The 23,038-nt window shown below is 34.9% G+C and overlaps 1 protein-coding gene across 1 annotated transcript; it reads right to left on the bottom strand.

Annotated features, from left to right (window-relative positions):
* Positions 1-6,186: 6,186 nt before the first annotated feature.
* On the bottom strand, positions 6,187-21,663 carry phtf1 (putative homeodomain transcription factor 1). The gene is made up of 17 exons (XM_073825656.1): positions 21,362-21,663; positions 21,086-21,181; positions 20,939-20,995; positions 20,764-20,833; positions 18,711-18,869; positions 18,307-18,487; positions 16,042-16,165; positions 15,780-15,956; positions 15,452-15,700; positions 13,210-13,338; positions 12,700-12,969; positions 12,033-12,164; positions 10,155-10,241; positions 9,505-9,660; positions 7,281-7,376; positions 7,074-7,199; positions 6,187-6,807 (listed from the first exon to the last, which is right to left on the bottom strand). The coding sequence occupies exons 2-17, from the start codon at positions 21,113-21,115 to the stop codon at positions 6,787-6,789; spliced, it is 2,064 nt and encodes a 687-aa protein (XP_073681757.1). The 5' UTR covers positions 21,116-21,181; positions 21,362-21,663; the 3' UTR covers positions 6,187-6,786.
* Between the last annotated feature and the right edge of the window lie 1,375 nt (positions 21,664-23,038).

Genomic DNA, 23,038 nt, shown 5'->3' with positions numbered 1-23,038 from the left:
CTTATCTTTATGCAGAAGTCCTAAAGAACGCTCCGTGCATACGGTCATTTAAATTTCCATCAGAGTTTCCACATTAGGTCAGGTGTCTCTTGACAGGCGCGAACACAGATGGCAGTGTGTTTCAAGATACTGAAGCAAGCGCTGAGATTGGTCCAGGAAAAATGTCATTTATAAGAATTGTCCAATAATGGCCTACATGGCACGCAAGCCCACCCCCACCTCCCTCTCTTGACAGGCGCGAGCTCAGTTGAGATTCCCGATCGGCCCAGATGTCAACTAACGCAAGAAGACCACCCCCCCCCCTCCCTCCCTAAAAAAACTCTCCGGTTCTACACGATTCACGTGAATGACCCAATTGACAATGAAAACGGCGATTGTCGCCGAAAAGCGACTAGTTTGCAGGTATGGAAAAGTCAAAAACTGTTAAATGCCCATGAGAAGGATACAATACTAATGCAATACTGGAATTTGCAAAGTTAAGGCATGACCACCGGACAGAAAAACGCTTGTTGCGTCTGCATTAGTCTCAGCCTCAGACGTCACGCCCACGGAGGTCTGAAGTCTGAAGGTCTGGCTACGCGAGACTACGTCTGCATTGTCAGAAAAAACAGGTGGAGGAGAAAAGATGCATGTTAATTGCAAAAAAAAGTAAGAATTAATGTTAAGAATTAGATATGAAACCATCAGGAACCGTTTAGTCTTCAGCGCCACCGTTTTCCAGAACTGCAACCTACCTTGAGTCTCCAGAAGTGCAATGTGTCAGGTTCTCAGAGACTTTGCTTGTGCAAAAAATCCTAAAAAATGACCCTCAATTAATAAGGATAACATTCTGAAGTGTTGTGAAATACATGGAGACTGTTTTTTTATAGGCTTTATAGACAAATGAGTTGAGAGTGGCTCTTGAAGGACCAGCTCCACATCCTCTTGTAGCACTCTTTCGAGTTTATCCTCCAGAATCTGGCAGTAAGTTTTGGGACTTCAGTTTTAGTCCATCTCCTATCCTGAAATGTCTGTCTTGCAGAGATGGACCAAAATGAACTCTTAAAACTTACTGCCAGATTCTGGAAAATATATTTTTGAAAGAGTGCTACAAGAGGATGTGGAGCTGGTCCTTCAAGAGCCACTCTCAACTCATCTGTCTATAAAGCCTATGAAAAAACAGTCTCCATGTATTTCACAACACATCAGAATGTTATTCTTATTAATTGAGGGTCATTTTTTTAGGATTTTTTGCACAAGCAAAGTCTCTGAGAACCTGACACATTGCACTTCTGGAGACTCAAGGTAGGTTGCAGTTCTGGAAAACGGTGGCGCTGGAGACTAAAGGGTTCCTGATGGTTTCATATCTAATTCTTAACATTAATTCTTACTTTTTTTGCAATTAACATGCATCTTTTCTCCTCCACCTGTTTTTTCTGACAATGTAGATGCAACAAGCATTTTTCGGTCTGGTGGTCATGCCTTAACTTTGCAAATTCCAGTATTGCATTAGTATTGCATCCTTCTCATGGGCATTTAGTAGTTTTTGACTTTTCAGTCTGAGGTAAATCTCTTTTTTGGCTCATTTTATCTGTAAAAGAAAATGTGCTTAATAATTCTGCACACCTGAATATAAAGAGTTTTTCACTTCCAGCCTTCATGGACAATTATATATCACTTAAAAATTATTAAATACAAAATGAATAGTAGTTATTAAGATTGATGAGGTTTGGAATTGGTCAAATGTGCTTGGAAAAAAAATATGACCACAATATCAACGTGCCTAATAATTATGCACACAGTGTAGTTACTCAGTTCTCCAACCCTGCTCCTGGAGAGGAGGTACCTTCCTGCAGACCCTGCATCAACACACTTGTCTGTAATGAAGAAGCCCTGAGCACATCGATTAAATGGTCCAGTTGTGTTGGATTAGGGTTAAAGCTAAACTTTACAATATCCAGGAGCAGAGTTGGCATGCTGATGATTTTTGGCCAAACTGGTCAAAAGTTATAACCAGTAATGTCAATATTTTACATAATTTTTTGACCAGTAGATGGTGGTGATATTAGATTTTTTGGAAAATTCTAAATTGAGACCATTTAACAGAAATGTGAGTGCAAATTTGAGTTAGAGACTCCAAATTTGCTGTGGTTAATGAGGTTAATGTCCTCTATCTGTGTGCCAAATTTCCTAACTTTCTCACAAGTGATTCTATAAGATTCATAACAATATATTAAAGTGTTAAAAAAACAGCATTTTACTACAAAATTTGAAATGGTCCATGCTCAAAATGGCTGACATAGGAAAATTGGGTATCATTTTATTTGGTATTATGATTTTTGGTCAAACTAAAAATATAATCAATAATTTCAAATCTTTATATCTTTTGACCAGTAGGTGGCACTGCACCAACACTATTCATGTCCCCTCAGGTCATGCTTGGTATAACAAATACCAAGTTTGGTCAGAATCTGCTAAAGAGTTAAAGAGATACAGCCTTATGTCCTTTTTTTTTTTTTTTTGCACAAACCTCATCAAATCGCTAGCGTGCTTTACAAAAATGGTTTGGTATATCAGAAAGCTTTTGATAACTTTTTGCCAGAATGCTGTAAAGATGATCTGAGCCAATTTTGGTGAAAATTGGACAAATTCTCTAGGTCGAGATTAAAAAAGTAGATATTTCGGAATATTCAAAACTGAAAAATCTTGACCATAGAAATTAACATTTTTATTTGCATTCAACTGTATGAGCCATAGAATCTGACAAAAAAATTTTTTTTTTTGCTTTTAGACCTTACGGTTCAAAAGTTATTAGCAGAAACATGAGTTCAAATACAGCCTGTTGGTGGTGATAGAGAGTTTGAGTTAGAGACAAATTTGCTGTGGTTAATAATGAGACTGTCCTCTGTTAATTGGTGTTCCAAATTTCAGAACTTTCTTGAAAGCAATTCTATAAGATTCATAACAATACGTTAAAGAAACACTCCACCGTTTTTTGGAAATAGGCTCATTCTCCAGCTCCCCCCGAGTTAATAAGTTGAGTTTTACAGTTTTGAAATCCATTCAGCCGTTCTCCTGTTCTGGCGATATCACTTTTAGCATAGCTTAGCATAGATTATTGAATCCTATTAGACCAATAGCAATCAAAATCGCGTTCAAAAATGACCAACGAGTTTCCATTTTTGTCCTATTTAAAATTTGACTCTTCTGTAGTTATATCGTGTACTAAAACCGGCGGAAATTGTAAAGATGCGATTTTCTTGGCCGATAAGATTAGGAACACTCCCATTCCGGCGTAATAGTCAATGAAGTTTGCTGCCGTAACATGGCCGAAGCAGGCGGAGTAATATCATGCAGCACATGTGGAAATGCTAACCTAGCTGGGAACTAATTTCAGGTGCTGCGTGATATTACTGCGCCTGCTGCATACATATTACGTCAACAAACTTCCTTGACTATTACATGGATTTTATAAATGGATTTCAACATGGTAAAACTCAACTTATTAACTCGAGGGGAGTTGGAGAATGAGCATATTAACAAAAAAAAGTGGAGTGTTCCTTTAAAACGTTTGAAAAATACAACATTTTACTTCAAAATTCGAAATTCTCATTGGAGGACTCATTGGGTATCACTGCTCCGAATCTAACGAGAACACTCTCATAATTTTTGGTCAAACTGTTCAGAAAATACAAAAAAAGTCAAAATTTTCTATATGTTTTGACCTGTAGGTCAAGTTATTAGCAGAAATATGAGAGCAAATTTGGCGGATTGGTGATACTAGAGCATTTGAGTTAAATTTACTATGGTATATTGAGACTGTCCTCTAACAGTGTGCCAAATTCCATAACTTTCTTGCAAGCGATTCTATAAGATTCATTACAATATGTTAAAGCATTTGAAAAATATAGCATTTTACTACAAAATTTGAGATAATCCACACTTAAAGTGGCTGACATAGGAACTGGGTATCAATTGATTTGGTATGCCACTCTGAATCTAACAGGATCACTCGTATGATTTTTGGTGGCAAAATTTCAGATTTGTGGAATTTTAATTTTTATATCTTTGGACCAGTGGGTCAAATTTATTATAAGCATTTGAGTTACAGAATCCAAATTTGCTTTGGTTAATATTGAGACTGTTATCTATGTGTGTGCCAAATTTCATAACTTTCACTCTTATGATTTTCAAATTTGTCAAATTTTGATATCTTTGGGGCAGTAGGTTAAAGTTATTAGCAGAATCATTAATTACAAATTTGGCCTGTTGGTGCCGCTAGAGATTGAGACTGCACATTTGCTGTGGTTAATGATAAAACTGTCCTCTGTCTGTGACAACTTCAAAACCTTCTCGGAAATGATTCTATAAGATTCATAATACGTTATACGTTACAAAATTCGCAATGCCCCATGCTCATAATAGCTCACATAGGAAAAAGTGGTTCTCATTTGATTTGGTATGCGGCTCCAAATCTAACAAGATCTCTCTGATGATTTTTTGCGAAACTGTTCAAACAATGTCAAATTTCTATATCTTTTGACCAGTAGGTCAAGTTATTAGCAGAAATATGAGTGGAAAATTGGCCTATAGGTCGTTCTACAGACTCCAAATTTGCTATTGTTAATATTGAGACTGTCCTCTGTCTGTGTGCCAAATTTCGTAACTGTCTCCCAAGCGATTCTTTACGATTCATAACAAGTATTTGAAAAATACAGCATATTACTACCAAATCTGAAATGGTCCACACTCAAAATGGCTGACATAGGAAAACTGGGTATCATTTGATTCGGTTTGTTGCTTCGAATCTATTGAGATTACTCACATGATATTTGGTCTCAAATTTTCAAATTTGTCAAATTTTTATATCTTTCGACCAGTAGTTCAAGTTATTAGCAGAAATATGAGTGGAAATTTGGCCTATTGGTGGTTCTACAGCGTTTGAAATAGAGACTCCAAATTTGCTAAAGTTAATATTGAGACTGTCCTCTGTCTGTGTGCCAAATTTCATAACACTCTCCCAAGTGATTCTTTAAGATTCATAACAATATGTAAAAGCATTTAAAAATACAGCATATTACTACCAAATCCGAAATGGTCCACACTCAAAATGGCTGACATAGGAAAACTGGGTATCATTTGATTCGGTATGTTGCTCCGAATCTATTGAGATTACTCATATGATATTTGGTGTCAAATATTCAAATTTGTAAAATTTCTATATCTTTTGACCAGTAGCTCAAAGTTATTAGCAGAAATATGAGTGGAAATTTGGCCTATTGGTGGTTCTAGGGTGTTTGAGTTAGAGACTCCAAATTTGCTATAGTTAATATTGAGACTGTCCTCTGTCTGTGTGCCAAATTTCGTAACTGTCTCCCAAGCGATTCTTTAAGATTCATAACAATATGTTAAAGCATCTGAAAAAATACAGCATATTACTACCAAATCCGAAATGGTCCGTGCTCAAAATGGCTGACACAGGAAAATTGGGTATCACTTGATTCGGTATGTTGCTCCGAATCTTTTGAGATGACTTATATGATTTTTGGCGTCAAATTTTCAAATTTGTCAAATTTCTGTATCTTTTAAACCAGTGGGTCAAAGTCATATATGAGTGCAAAAACAGGAGTGCAAATTTGGCATATTGGTCACGCTAGAGCGTTTGAGTTAGAGACTCTAAATTTACTATGGTTAATATTGTGACTGTCCTCTATCTGTGTGCCAAATTTCATAATTTTCTCGCAAACAATTCCATAAGATTCATAACAATACATTAAAAGCATTTAGAAAATACAGCATTTTACTACAGAATTCAAAAAAATTGGGTATAATTTGTTTTGGTATGGCGCTCTGAATCTAACAAGATAATTCTTATGATTTTTGGTGACAAATTTTCAAATTTGTCAAATTTTAATATCTTTGGCAACATAGTTCCAAAATCATTAGCAGAAATATGAGTGAAAATTTGGCCTATTGGTGGCGCTAGAGAGATTTAAAGATTTCAAATTTGCTATGGTTAATATTGAGACATTCAGTCATTTACCTGTGTGCAAAACTTCATAACGTTCCTGCAAGCAGTTCTACTTTCAGTGCTTGGCCCCTAATAAATACGATTTTTGAGTAACATTACATTCACATATTAAAATGATGTGAAAACTCTCCCACCCCAAACTTAAATATTTGGTTAAGGATTGATTGAGGATTAAATTTCTTAGAGAAAGTTTTGTTTATTTTAATACAAGGCCAGTAGAAAGTGCTCCTCCAAGAGCTTCAGTGTGCAAGTTTTTCAGTACCCTTTTCTAAAAACTCAACACTTTCATTTCACTACCCATTCAGCAGTTGTCAAATCCATGTTTTCATAAATAGCTTATCTAAAAGTACTGTTATATGCAATTATTCACAAGGCACATAGTGGTTCTTTTTTAAGTGGTTGCTTCCAGACTAGATAATACACTTGCAGAGGATACATTTATGGGAAACAGCGGTCACTGGTTGGAATATAACAGCAAGCTGTTAAGTAGTTACAGTAAGCAAGTGCATTAATAAAACCCACTGCAGTCTGGGTGTGCTTTACGGCTCTACAATTCAAATATGAGGAGAGCTCAGCAACAAAGTTGAGCAGAACACAGGTTTGCTCGGACTAGCCGAAGGCACAGGGAATGGAGAAAATAAAAATCACATATGTTTGGTCAGTAGATTCGCACAGTTTTTAAAAGATAACTTGGTCATCCGGTAAGTTGTGCACAAGCACATTTAAGAGTCTCTCTGGCCTCAGTGTTAAGACGCTGGCAGTGTAAAGGCATCACATCAAGGTTTGATCTTCCAGAGCTGTTAAAAGAAAACATATGATAGATATTGTTGGTTCAAGATTGCTTGTCACCCTGCTGGATGATAAAAGTTATATACTACAAAGAATGAGCAACTCTCTATGCTGATAACAGGTAGAAGTACAAAAGCAGTTATGACTTTAGAGTCATAAAAACACAGATCATCAGATCTAACTTCAGACATCTGCATTTCGGCGGGACAATAAAACAGGCCCAGGATACAGGTGGAGATAACCACTGTACTTAGAGTGCAAATATTCCACTCACTCGGATGTTGAACCCTAGTAAATCGCTGACGACAGCTGAGACAGCTGACAGGATGACCACTCTCGTGATATTGTAGATCAGCGGGTTCACCGTCAGACCTAGCAGACGAAATGGAGTGTCCAGTTCCTGAAAGTAGCAAATGATTTTCAATGCAAGCACAGCACGTTTTATTTTTTTCCAATGAATGGTAATATTCGATGTTCTTACTTTAAGTAATTTTGTGGCCAGTCTCAGCACATTGTTCACTATGTTCAGCTGATCCTTTTTGTTGGGTTTCTTCTCCATCTTAAGATACAAGTTTATCTGAAAGAAAAATAGATGACACTTTACAGTAAGTCTCCATCTGCTAACATTAGTTACCTACACCAGTTATCATAAACTAACAATGAAAAATGCTTATAAAACATTTGTTAATCTTAATTAATGTAAATGTCATTTCATTTAATAATACATGATTGTTGGTCTGTTAAAGGTTGTATCAGCGATTTCTAGCCTAAAACATAAAGTGTCAATTTCAGCTGACCTTTCTTCACGATCCGCTCGCTGCCTGCCCCATAAATTGTCTGTGAAAAAACCGCGTCTCTCTGGTCAGCCTAGGGTCCGAGATATGCCAAAAAAAACAATCGGCACTACCAACCTTTCCACAGATAAACAAACAGTGTTCCAACCAATCAGCGTCAGGGGTTTGGTGTTGTGGACTTTCCTACTGGTGCAGGGATGTGAGGGAGGCGGAGCGAAAGTCCACAACACCAAACCCCTGACGCTGATTGGTTGGAACACTGTTTGTTTATCTGTGGAAAGGTTGGTAGTGCCGATTGTTTTTTTGGCATATCTCGGACCCTAGGCTGACCAGAGAAGCGTTTTTTTCACAGACAATTTATGAGGCAGGCAGCGAGCGGATCGTGAAGAAAGGTCAGCTGAATTTGACACTTTATTTTTCAGGCTAGAAATCGCTGATACAACCTTTAATATAATAGAACTGAGCTAAAATCTATGGAAGTTGGTTTTCGCTATGGAATTAAAAAAGGTAACTGCAATTTTTTCTCATAATTCACACTTTGTTTTTCGTAATCCAGCGAAAAATGTGAAAAAACCTCAACAGAATTCTGTAATTTTGAGTTTACATCTCACAATTCAGATTTTTTCCCCATTTCCGCCACGGAAAAAAAAAAATGAAAAAGGTAATTGCGACTTTTTATCTCATGATTCACACTTTGTTTTCTGAGAAAATTTTAGAAGGAAAAAATATGGAATTTTGAGTTTACAAAGTTGGGGGAAAAAATAGGATTGTGGATGTTTATATCTCACAATTATGTTATTTTTGTTTCCCCACGGAATAAAAAATTAAAAAGGGAAGCTGGGACTTTTTATCTCATAATTCACACTTTGTTTTTCACAATTCTGAGAAAAGTTTGGGGTAAAAATAAATAACTAAATAAATAGAATTGTGGAATTTTGAGTATACATTTGTTTCAGCCACAGAATAAAAAATAAAAAAGGTAATTGCAACTTTTTATCTCATAATTCACACTGTGTTTCTAGCAATTCTAAGAAAATAGTAAAAAAACAACAACTGAATTCTGTAATTTTGACTTTACATCTCACAATTCGGTTGTTTTTTGTTTCCACCATGAAATAAAAAGGTAATTGGGACTTTTAATTTCATAATGCACACTTTGTTTCTCGTGATTCGAAGAAAAGTGTGGGGAAAAAACAATAACAACAACAAAAACCCAACAGAATTCCGGAATTTTTAGTTACCACTCACAATTCTGTTTTTTTTGTTGTTGTTGTTTCCACCACAGAATAAAAAATTTGAAGGTAATTGTGACTTTTTATCTCATAGTTCACACTTTGTTTCTCATAATTTTGAGATAAATTAAGAGGGAAAAAAAGTGAATTCTGGAATTTTGAGTTTTTTTCCCCACCACAAAATGAAATGTAAAAAAGGTTATTGTGACTTTTTATTTTTGAGTTTATCATATAATTCTGCATGTGTATCTTACAATTCAGACTTTTTTGCAATTCTGCTTTTATATCTTGCAATTCTAAGTTTATATCTGAGGAAAATCAGAACTGTGGGATATAAACTCAGAACTGTGAAAAACGTCAGAACTGTGAGATAAATACATATACATATACATAACCTAACTACTGAATAGCTGTATTAATTTATTAACTAACATTAACAACTACTGTAACAAATGTATTGCTCATTGTTAATGTTAATGAGTCAGTACATTCACAAACGTAAACTAAAGGGACCTTATTGTGAAGTGTCAGCAGAAATTGTAACGGCAAACACAAAACTCAGCTGTAAGCTACGCTGACGGCCTTCATTTGTGCCTGCATAGTGTGCACATGTGAATGGTTCACTTGTTTCTGAATAATACTGCCTCTTTGTTCTGTGCGGCTGAGATTTTTATCTTACCTGTTCAGTCAGAAGCACAGAAGCGTTGCTATACTTTCGGTTGGTCTCAGCTCCGAGGGTAGCGAGGCGTAGGAGGAAAACCATTAGAGCAGCACACCAGACCATCAGCTCCCAGTTGGTCTCAGAGTCCAGAAATGTGTGATGACTGTGCAAAAGCTGAAACACAATATCAGTTTCCTTCGCTCTATTAGAAAGTCACATCTTCAAACCGTGAACTAATATGATACTTTACTTAACCAAATAGAAATAATTGGTTTCACTTCTCTAAAGATGACTTCATGGCACATATGACTTTATTGATTGTGTCACGCACATTGAGACAGCCTAACAGTGACACAGTGCTCTATATATATGAAAAGTTTCACAATTAAACCTAAAGTTGCAACAAAGAATATAAGCACTAGATAAAACTAAAGAATTAATTAAGGTGATGTAAATTATAATTTATAAATGGCACATTTAATGTCAATGGAGTGTCTTTGTAGGGCGGGATTATAGAAATAGTGGGTGTTTCTATCTTTTAGAACAATGACATTGAAGGTGCAGTATATATATAAATAGGATTAGATTTTTTTTGAAGGCCAACCTTGAAAAGATATGTCTAAAGGGTGTGTCATTGTCCAACATTGTATGATGGAACAATAGCTGACCTGGGCGCAGATGATGAAGGAAATAGACAAAGCCAGCAGGAAAATCGATGATACAATGACATCGACGGATCGCTGAGGGCCTCGTCTCTGTTAAACAGAACAAAGAAATTATTAAATTGCGGTCTTCATATAATGTCAACTAGGTACATGTATCTTTAAACAGAACTATACAAATGTCACTGCCAGAAAAAAACCCCACTCATTTACTGTAATTTGTGCTTAAACAGACTGGTTAAACAAGTTGGATTAACATGTACAAGCAACCAAAAAGCTTTGGTAAAATGTCTCAAGGGTGAAATTAAACATGCAAAAAACGTTATGGTTAGAATTCTATACTTTTGTCTAAATGCATTTTTATAAAAACTGTAAATGAAAATGTAACCATTTAAAATGCTACAAAGTGAATTTAGAAATTGAAACATTATTTATATACAGTATAAAAACTGTACAATTTTGAAAGGTACTACAAATATTAATAGATTAACTATGTAAGCATTATATGACTGCAAAGGTAATCTAGATCTAAAAATAGAAGAAATTAGCATGCAGAATTAAATATCAGTCAATATACAGTTGAAGTCAAAACTTTACATACACATTGCAGAATCTGCAAAATGGTAATTATTTTACCAAAATATAAGGGGGATCATACAAATGCATGTTATTTTTTATGTAGTACTGACCTGAATAAGATACTTAACATAAAAGATGTTTACATATAGTCCACAAGAGAAAATAATAGTTGAATTTATAAAAATGACCCTGTTCAAACGTTTACATACACTTGATTCTTAATGCTGGGTTGTTACCTGCATTATCCACAGCTGTGTTTTTTTTTTTTTGTGGTAGTGATAGTTGTTCATGAGTCACTTGTTTGTCCTGAACTGTTCAACTGTCTGCTGTTCTTCAGAAAAATCTTTCAGATTCCACAAAATCTTTGGTTTTTCAGCATTTTTGTGTATTTGAACCCTTTCCAATAATGACTGTATGATTTTGAGATCCAACTTTTCACACTGAGGACAACTGAGGGACTCATATGCAACTATTACAGAACGTTCAAACACTCACTGATGCTTCAGAAGGAAAATTATGCATAAAGAGCCAGGGGGTGAAAATTTTTTTTGAATTTGAAGATCAGGGTAAATGTAACTTATTTTGTCTTCTGGGAAACATGTAAAGTATCTTCTGTAGCGTCTGAAGGGCAGTACTACATAAAAAAACTGAAATTTAGGCAAAATATGTACACATTCTGTTTCAAAAGTTTACACCCCTGGCTCTTAATGCATTGTTTTTTTTTCTTCTGGAGCATCAGTAAGTGTTTAAACCTTCTGTAATAGTTGCATATGAGTCCCTCAGTTGTCCTCAGTGTGAGAAGATGGATCTCAAAATCATACAGTCATTGTTAGAAAGGGTTAAAATACACAAAAATGCTGAAAAACTAAAGTATTTGTGTGACCTGAAGGACTTTTTCTGAAGAACAGCGGGCAGTTTAAAAAGGGACTCATGAACAACTATCATTAAACAAACAAACAAAAAAAAAAAACACAGATGTTGGTCATTCAGGTAACACAGTATTAAGAATCAAGTGTGTATAAACTTTTGAACATTTTGAGTCATTTTTTTTAACTTTTGAGTAATTTTTTAAAAATTCAATTATTTTCTCTTGTGGACTATATGTAAACATTTTTATGTGCAATATCTTAATCAGGTCAGTACTAAATAAAAAATGACATGTTTTTTTATGGTTAACATTGGCAGATTCTGCAAGGTGTATGTAAACTTTTGACTTCAATGGTATAAAAATAACCACTAATATAAGCCAAAAATATATATATATATATATATATATATATATATATATATATAGTGCATCCCTACCTTTAGGAATGATCGAAGTGAAAGCCACATCTTGATATTTTGCACTTTCTTCAGCCGAAAGTGAGGAATCTCAGATTTTTTGGCTTTGCGTGCAGATGTAAGATGACTGAAGAGTTTTGCAAATAAAAGGCGCTGTAGATGAAATCACAATTGTTGAGAACTAAAAATCCTGTGTAGCTTTAGAAAGATTTTGTGGCATTGAGATCTCAACAACACTTTACGATAAAACAAATTGGTAACATTAACAAATGCATGTTAGTTCACAATATAAATACGGTTAAAGGCATAGTTCACCGCAAAAAAATTCTGTCATTAATTACTCACCCTCGTGTCATTCCAAACCCATAAGACACTTGCCGTCAGAACACAAATTAAGATATTTCTGATGAAATCCGAGAGCTTTTTGACCCTGTTGTGACCCCATCCATTCAGGGTCAGAAAACTCTTGAATTTCTTAAAAAATATCTTTATTTGTGTTACAAAGCTGAATGAAGGTCTTATGGTTTGCAACGACATGAGGGTGAGTAAATAATGACAGAATCTTAATTTTTAGGCGAACCATCCCTTTAAATTATACAACATGAAACTAATGTTTTAGCATAAAGGTGGCAACAAACAAACATTAATAATGCATTTAATATAAACCCAAGGCATTTTCATTATTCACCTGTTTATAAGTTCTCTCAGCCACACACATCATAAAGAAGAAGAGTCCAGAGAGAAAAACTCTTTCCAATGCGGTGACGATGAAGAACGCACATGACGAGGCACAAGGTGGCCCGATGACCACCGCGGGCAGTTCCTCAAGGGAAACTGAGTTGAGATTGGCAACATCTAGTTTCTGTGCCAGTCTGAAGCAGAAGGGCAGCAGAGCCAGTGTGGCAGTGACCAGACTGCCGAAGATCAAATAACCCATCCCTTGTTCGACCATCTTGACCTGAAAAACAGAAATCCTTCAGCATACCTGACCTGTTACTTTCTGGTCAGTTAGAAATATCTCGAAGGCAAATACCAATGCAAAACTCCAAAACAGTCAGTGTTCAAATGCTTACAGAGGAGTTTACTGAATTTGAATATAGTTTGTATTTAAAGAGGAAGTCAACAGTTCTCTTCTTCTTTTTAAGCAATTTAAACCACTAATGTAGAGGCAAACAGGGCAGAGAAAGAAGGACTTTACTCGTGTGAGAATGATACCACTGATCTCCAGCACGGACATGTCAGCTTTCTTACACTCTCCTTGCTCCCAGATTATGGCACTGACGCGATCTTTCGAGGGGTGACAAGCCTGCAGCCATGAAAACTGGTGCTAAAGGGAGAAAGAAATCATGTGTGTCATCCATAGTGCATAGATAAAGTCCTTTTATGATGTTTTGGGGATTCTGTTAACCACAGGAAAGAGATTAAGGCCAGTGTCACACTTTAAACTTTAAATTAAAAGTATTGCGACATAACCTTTTTTAACTGTTTACTAATATTCAAAACCGTCAGGTCAGACCAACATGCAGAAAAATAAATCATAAAAAGGAAATTATACCACAGAGAGAAGCCCTGCAGACCCCTCGTGACTGTGTGTCAAGTTCAATACGTTTCCTAAAATAACAGATCAATTGAGCACAACATGCAAAGAGCCCACAACTTGTTATAAGTGCTTATCGATCTATGGAAATGACACCATGGAAATTAAATAATGCATCTGCTGTTGCGGTTTATAATCTTTTTCTTTTTTTAAACACAGACCTTGAAAGCATCTGTACAAACTGTGCAAAGCACATTAATACTTAAATGGATATCATCTTTAAATGGGCTTAGTTTGTGATTGGTTGCTTGTAAGGCTGTCAAACGATTGTTATTTTGCATGCGATTAATCACGATTACTCGTTTGACAGCCCTGGTTGCCTGTCTATACAACAATCAAGTTCTGCTTGAATTAACAATGCAATCTTAATTTGTACTGGGGGAGTTAAAATTGCCTTTACTAGGGGTTAAAAAAGACTTTAACCCAGAGTTCACCCAAAAATTTAAATGTACTCACTATCAGGCCTTCCAAAATGTAGATGGGTTTCTTCATCACAACTGGTTTGGAGAAATTTAGCATTACATAATTTTCTCACCAATAGATCCTCTGCAGTGAATGGGTGCCGTCATAATGAGAGTCCAAACAGCTCATAAAATCACAATGATCTGCATGTTATCCACACGACTCGGTCCATCAATTAAACTCTTGTAAAGCAAAAAGCTTTGTGTTTGTACAAAACAAATTAATCATTAAGATGTTTTAACTTTAAACTTCCTGCTAAAATAACAAAATACCAAATTACTAAATTGTGCATATTTCTATCCTGATTCAGACAAAACTAATTTTTCATTAGAATAAACAATATTATGGATAGAAAACTAGCTGGAAGCAAGGGCTTGAAGTTAAATTATGATTCATTTATTTTAGCGGTTTCAAATCGATTAATCGTGATTAATCACATCCAAAATAAAAATGTGTGTTAACATAAGGGTCAATTTTTCAAACTGAGATTTATACATCACATGAAACCTGAATAAATAAGCTTTACATTGATGTATGGTTTGTTAGGACAATATTTGGCCAAGATACAACTATCTGAAAGTCTGGAATCAAAGTGTGTAAATAATAAATAAAAAAAAAATAAATAAAAAAAAAATTCACCTTTTGAAAATGAAGCTCTTAGCAATGCATATTACTAATCAAAAATTAAGTTTTGATATATTTATGGCAGAAAATTTACAAAAAATCTTAGTAGAACATGATGTTTACTTAATATGCTATGAGAAATCTACCATTTTGACCCATACAATGTATTTTTGGCTATTTCTACAAATATACTCATGCTACTCATGACTGGTTTTGTGGTCCAGGGTCACATATCTAATTTCGGATGCGATTAATCGATTTGACAGCACTAAAATAAATTCATCATGATTTTTTTTTTTTACTTCAAACCCTTGCTTCCAGCTATGTAAACACAATATATGTATGTAAACGCAATATATGATAATATATGATAATCTTTTACTTTGAATGTGATTAATCGCGATTAATCGACTTGACAGCACTAATTTATTTCATTTAAAATCAAAGATATTTGCTTCACAAGACATTACATGATGGACTGAGTCCTGTGGACTACTTGTGGATTATTGTGATGTTTTTAATCAGCTGTTTGAACTGTCATTCTGACGGCACCCATTCAATGCAGAAGATCCACTGGTGAGCAAGTGATGTAATGTTATATTTCTCCAAATCTGTTCTGATGACCAAACTCAGCTACATCTTGGATGGCCTAAGGGTGAGTAAAATTTTCATGAAATTTTCATTTTTGGGTCAACTATTCCTTCAAGCGAGTTGTGAAAACTAACATTAAACTTATTACCTCAAAACTGTAACCCACCTGCGGTAAGGCTTCATCCTCATCACTAGTTAGAGTGATGTTGGGCAGAGGGAGGGAGTGGTTATGACTGTGAGGCTCCTCCTCTCCACTTTCACTGCTTCCTGTGGAGGCGGAGTCAGGATCGTGTAGAAGCTCCTCCCATAACATATCATCTGTGTCAGAGGCTGGACGTGAGCCCTCTGAGGGCCGCAGAAGCTCAATTTCACGTGGCAGCGCCGGGGCTTCTGTTGGCTTGCCATTACCGTCTCCCTGTATGTGTTCACGCAATTGTAATAAATACCCTGGACTCTTTCACAGACATCTACTTTGGATTTACATAGGTACTCACCTGCATCTGGGGTGGCAGATTTTTCTTGGGGACATTGTGAAGTCTATTCCTGAGCGCTCGGGCATATTTGGGAGGTGCTGATGAAAAGAGTCTTTCTCTTTGCAGCTCTGCTTCATCTGGTTCTTCCTCACTGGAGAGATCTTCAGAAGCCCCATACTGAGGCCTCCTCGGAGAGTTCTGCAAAGCCCAAAGAATCTAGATCAACACAACCATGCATGTTCTTGACACTTCAAAAAACACATTTCTAAGGAAAGTGTTTTACCAGTCTTTTCTCTGATCTGTGGAGTCGGTGGTTGTCTTCAGGTTGCCAGGTGTTGAGTTCTATTATCCCCACTCCTCTGCTGCTCTCATCCTCAGACCTCTTAGATATTCGACTCTTCCTCTGTCTATAAATAAACGCCAAAATAATTTATTATAAATCACTTTTTATCAATTTAACACATCCTTGCTGAATAAGGATATGTATTTATTTCTTTGTATTGTATTTATTTCTTTCAAAGAAAGAAAAAATGTACAGACCCCAAACTTTGAACAGTAGTGTATATTGCAAAAGATTTCTATTTTAAATCAATGCTGTTCTTTTTAATGTTTTATTCATTAAAGAATCCTGAAAAAAGTATCACAGGTTCCAAAAGAAAATATAAAACAGCGCAACTTTCAACATTGATAAAAAAAATCAGCATATTAGAATGATTTCTGAAAGATCATTTGACACTGAAGACTGTCGTAATGATGCTGAAAATTCAGATTTGTATCACAGGAATAAATTCTATTTTAAAGTATATTAAAATAGAAAACCACTTTTTTAAATTGCAATAATATTTCACAATATTAAATTTTTTTCTGGATTTTTAATCAAATAAACACAGATTACATATCTTACTGATCCCTTCTGAACAGCAGTTAATACATAACATTTGTTAATATTATTGTTATTAATAATATATAAAACTAATATAATGGATTCAATTTGGTGCCAATGAGGTTTAGATTTTTTGTTTTGATCAATTAATTAAAAAATACATCAACATGTAATTTATAGATGACTTGAATACAACGCTTCTATTACAAGAATATTTTAAATTTCATTTTAGCATAATCTTTGTAATTTTTTGTTAACAACAATTTCACTGTATAACTGTCACCGTCCCACCTGTGGGACGCTTGGCACTCTTTTTTCCGTTGTCCTTTTTCTCTATCAAATCTTTTAGTAACCATCATAAATTATATATCATTTGAAAGCTTAGAAGCTCAAGAATCATCCTGTGAAAACCATTTTGAAATCGGATATTGCCTTACCATGGAAACTGTACTTTAAAATCATTTGGCGGTCTCCTCCCCCTTAGTGGTGTCATATTACAAAATGCATTACGGTCTTTTAGAATCACAACTTTTTACAATCTTGACAAAAAATATATCATTGGAAAGGTCTGAGTCTCAGGATGTCATATTTGGTGGTTATTTTGTGATAGAATGACAATTTTCAGACAAATTTAGACTTTTGTGACAGAAAATTGCATAAAAAATATATATGGCATTTCAATGGCACCCGGTGGCTGTTTGTGGTATAACGCCCTTAACAAACTTTCACAGGAAGCTTAATTTTTTTCATATCAACTTCAAATTTGGAACATAACTTATTTAGATGTGAGGCTTCAATTTGATATCAAATTTAGGATAAAACCTGTTATGTAAAATATGTATTTTATATAAAATATAATAAAAATTGTACAGTGCATTTTATTTACAGTAAATTTAAACTTCTATAATTTGTTGACACTTTATTTTTTTGAGAAAATTCCACATCTGCAAAAATCTGCTGATTGTCTTCTTTAAAAAGAGACCAACCTTAGATCTGTATTCCAAAGAGTTCATGAATTACAACAATTAAAGTTTGGATAATGCACTTTCATTCCTATTTTAAAAAATGGGGGGCGACAGTTAAGGGGTTAAGATTAAAAAACCTTTACTTGCCAACCTAAACTCATGTAGTCATGAAAAAAAATCACCTAAACAAACAACAAAAAAAATATACATAAAAACATATGTATGTATTCATTAGGAATTCAAAAGTGTTACCTTGAAAAATATTTAGAAATATATTTAAAACAACATTTTTTATATAAACCGTTTTATATAATATTTTAGTTTACACACATACTCAAAGAGTAAGAAAACATTACTTTTTACTTATTGACACCACAACATTTTAAGTTTAAATTTAGTTAGTAGTATACAAACAAATTGTATACATTTTTCCAAAAAAAACAAAAAACATGACACCAACGTTAATGCAATGAGTACATTTCTAAGAATTTGGCACATGCTTTAAGCTAGATATTTCCTTCTCATTATTTATTTGTTGCTGAAAACCTTGTTAGCTGAACACTGGCACTACTGATTAAACTGCAAGCCTTGCAGAACATTAGATGTATTGGCCATTTGATAAGAGGGAAGAAAACACTTGGTTCTTTATGGCTCTGAGATTAGTCTGTCTCTCACAAATCTGACACAGCAGTAGCTTAACCTTTTCCTGCGAACAGGGCTGGCTGTCCGACTGGGGACAGGGCTGTTGTCCGGGCTTCTGGAGGTTTCTGTGGATACTATTTGGCAGTGTACTGTACCCAGCAACAGCATAAGACACAATGGACCCACAACCTCAGTGGCACAGGCTGCTGGTACCTCAAAATACAACACAGCTCCTGCCACTGCAATGAACACAAATCCATCAGCTCATCATCCACCCCACACCAAAACTTCTCAATCATTTCCAAATGACATAGAAGGTTTTCAAAAGTATTATCACTAAAACCTATCTCTCAACAAAATCTGAAATATTCAAAGAATGATCAACGAAACTATGCTAAAAAACCTGAATGCATAATTTGTTCACACGGATGTGCTTTGTTGGAAAAAAGAAAAACTGCATACCTTGAAGAAAGTACAAAACCAGGATGAGGGTGGAAATGCTTTTAGAAGTAACCTGGATCCACCACTGAAAGAAGAAAGGAAAGAAGAGGACCCTGACCAAGCCTTTACGAGTCAGAGCGGTCCATGGGCTCTCTGGTTTGGCCTTGCTAAATGTAGAACCTGCATGGTTGTAAAGAAACTATTTCAATTTTTCAAAAGAGCTGTAAGTTGCCTTAAAGAGATAGGTCACTCAAAAATAAAAATTCTGTCATCAATTACTCGTTCTCATGTCGTTGTAAGACATTCGTTCATCTTTGCAACACAAATTAAGATATTTTTGATTTCTGACCCTGCTTGGACAGCAACACAACTGACATGTTCAAGGCTCAGAAAGGTTGTAAGTTTAACATTGTTAAAATAGTCCATGGGACATCAGTGTATCAACCTTAAATTTATGACTATTTTAACAATGTCCTTACTATTTTTCTGGGTCTTGAACGTAATTGTTGCACTGCAGTCTATGCAGGGTCAGAAAGTGCTCTGAGTTCATCGAAAATATCTCAATTTGTGCTCCGTTCGGAACAACATGAGGGTGAGTAATTAATGACAACATTTTCATTTTTGGGTGAACTAACCCTTTAGCCTATACAGTGACCTTTTTAAATATAAATACAGTAAAAACAGTAATATTATGAAAATTTACATTTTAAAATAACTGACTAAAAGAATAAAATAACTGTGGGAATAACATTTGACAACTTTTTTTCATGATTATTTGATGAATTGAAAGAAGAAAAGAACAGCATATTTGCTGAATCAATGTATTATTTTCTTTAAAAAGTCTTAATGACCCCAGACTTTTGAACAGTACTGCAATTTTACTGTAAATTAAAATTAATGTATTCATTTCTTTAAAAAAAAGTCTTAGTGACCCCAGACTCTAACTAGTCAAATGTTTTTTTGATTTTCAATGTTTTTAAAGAAGTCTCCTCTGCTTACCAAGCATGCATTTATTTGATCCAACGTACAGCACAAACTGTAAAATTTTGAAATATTTTGACTATTTAAAGTAACTGTTTTCTATTTGAATATATTTTAAAATGTCATTTATTCCTGTGATTTCAAAGCTGAATTTTTATTGATACAATACTTCATACAATATACAATATCAATGTTGAAAACAGCTGTGTAGAATTTTTTCAGGTTTCTTTGATGAATAAAAAGTTCAGAAGAACAGCATTTATCTAAACTAGAAATCTTCTGTAACAATATGAATGTCTTTATTATAACTTTTGATCAATTTAAAGCATCCTTGCTAAATAAAAGTATTAATTTCTATAATTTCTCAGATAAACGCTGATCTTTGGATTTTTCTATTCATCAAAGAATCCTTAAAAATGTATTCAACTGTTTTAAATATTATCATGATGATGATTTGATCGTATCTTTACCATTAACTCTAGTTTGTCAAAATATTGCTCCCTTTCCTGCTTACTAAGTCCTTCTCCATATGATTTAGCAGCTTCCACGCGTTTTTTTCAGTGGTTTGAACAGGATAAAGTAGCAGAACAACGCATTCAGTAGTACATTAACCGTGCAATCCATGCTGTTGTTTACATCCAAGTATCTCCAATATAGCCGCGCATCCGGGTAACTGACCAAATCACGACGTAACTGCAATCTCATTATTGTTAAGCCCAGCTGTCAAACTTTGAGTCAAGTTCCTGGAGGGCTGGTAAAAGCCCTGCAGAGTTTAGTTCCAACACACATACCATGTAGTTTTCAATTAAGCCTGAAAGACTTGATTAGCTGGATCAGGTGCATTTAAATATGGTTAAATTAAAACTCTGTAGGGCTCACCCCTGTTGTAAAATGTTACCAAATTATACTTATACAATACATGTTCGTTTAATAAGTTAGTTAGATTTAGGCACCATTACATAGTTTAATTACATAATATTATCTGGTTATAAACTGTAAAACACACATGCACAACGTTTGTTTCGCTCTAAGTATACGATCTGATCTGACACCCTAAAACAGATTTAGATGGTAAACTTGAAAGTTAACTCACCTCTCACTAGGTCAACATCAATGAGGTCTGGTTTGATATGGCCAGTCTTTTTAGGTTTGCTTCCAAAGCCCTGTTTATACGGAACAGAGTTGCACAAGTCTGACTGCATACACTTTACACAATGTTAAAAACCACATCTGTGTTGCAAACACAAACTTCAACTATTCTACATTACCTTGAGCTCAGTCTGTTCCAGTGACTTCTCCCAAATCTGCTGATCATAGGCTCCAATCTTTGACACAAGATCATGAGAGATCTGTCAATCCCTTTCTAATCGCAATTTGCATTTAGCCTACTGTTAGACAAATATAGTAAGGCTCACCTTTTTCTGATACCATGCTATTCCTGCCATTTTTTAAAAACATTAGGTCAGGTCATCTCAGACAATAGGTAGTGGCAATCTCAGAATATTTCATTCCTCGAAAGAGTCAGACATACAGGTTATGTCATAGGAAGGTATAGGAAGCGACTCATCAAGTACAAATAAAGAGAGAGCGGCTGTGTTTCAAAACCTAGTCAGCTGCCTACCTAGACTGCATTCGATAAAGACCGCTACAGGTAAAGTTGCTTACAGTTAAAAGTACAATATTAAACTTACCTGAAGCCCAGGAAACGCTATCTTGTTGCGACTCCTCAGCAGTTCGTGTTGATTCTTGTCAACATTTTCAGATGTTTATGTTGGAGCTGAAACAAACCTCGCCCCCCTTCACCAAAAACTATCTGACGCTACATTGTAAACATCTCATTAAGATGTTAAAATAACCGTCGAAAGTTGTAAGCTAACTACATTTGCTGTCAAACCACCCTGGCATTAATTCGGTTAAATCTAGTCGACGATAAAATGATCTTCTTGTAAAAGAGAAGTGCTTGTTAAAGTTCCCACTCTCATCAGAAACGACAAGTGTGTGAAGCAAGCGACGACAGCGGATCGTCAAGTGTAAATGGCGGAACTACATGCTGTACAAAATAAACTTCAGTAGCTTAAGTAACAGTAATAAAATAAAATATAATAAAACTAATTACAAAACAAACAAACAAACAAACTCATAAGTAAATTGCTATGTTTAGTTTTGAGTCGAATCATGTTCACTGAAAGTCGGTCAGAACAGTTACAACAGAGTCAGAACACAAACAAATCTATGGTAGATTAGATAAAATTACAGAAAAAAAAGGTTATGGGAAAACATGGAAAAATTACATTAAAATACATATACTTTGAAAGTTTTGGTAGCTTTTTTTGTTATAAGAGGTGGATAAAGATTTAATATTCTTAAATCGTTTTGAAAGTGAGTAAAATGGGGAATAGCTTTTATATTCTCCCAGTCAAACGTTTTTGGACCGTAAGAAATCTCTGCTCACCATGCCTGCGTTTATTTAATCCAAAATACAGTATTGTGAAATACTTTTACTATTTAAAATAACTGCTTTTTATTTGAATATATTTTAAAATGTAATTTATTCATGTGATCAAAGCTACATTTTCAGCATCATTTCTCGACCGGGGTTAAATTGGTTTTGTTTTTGATATTCGTGACACATTCAGCGATAAACACCAATAACTTTAAAACGACTTGCCCTAAAAAAGTCTAAACGGTGTGACAGCCAAAAGGGCATAGCTGATCATGTTTCACAGCCTTCATTTTCAGTATTTTCGCTCTGTATAATGCGCACTGCCCCGCACAAGCCGTCGCAATGTGCATTAAGCCGGGAGAGCTCGCTCTCAGCGGAGCGTTCAGTAAGGGACCGTGGGGAAAGTGCAAGTTTTCTTCGTTTTTTTTTTTTTTTGCTGTAGCTCAGTGAGCGTTGTTTTTGTGATAGCTTATTTGTAAAGCCTTTCATGCATGGTACAGATGCTATAAATTGTATTATATTGTAAAATAACAAATATATCAACATAAATAACCATTTAAAATGAATTATTATATCATTAAATGGCAACTTTACACATACATATGGAGACAAATTTACATTTTGCCTGCCAAACATGTACAGCACAGGTCAAGGAGTCAGTACAGAATAATTTAGAATATCCAGAGGACAGTGTAAGTAAGATAAGGTTGAAAGTATAATAAGTTCATACAATCAGCTATTTTTTTATGATTTGCCTATATTGCTAACAGGTTTCTGCACATATGTAACTATTGTTATTGTTCCTACAATGTGTTTTATTGTTATTATATTGTAATTTTTATGTTTGTAATAACTGAACTGATATAAATAGCATAACATGCCATTATACATGTCACATTTTGGATGTGATTAATCACAATTAATC

This window comes from Garra rufa, chromosome 20, assembly GCF_049309525.1.
Source record: "Garra rufa chromosome 20, GarRuf1.0, whole genome shotgun sequence".
NCBI lineage: Eukaryota > Metazoa > Chordata > Actinopteri > Cypriniformes > Cyprinidae > Garra > Garra rufa.
Note: the sequence above shows the minus strand (reverse complement) of the source record. Positions and strands in the feature narration are given on the sequence as shown.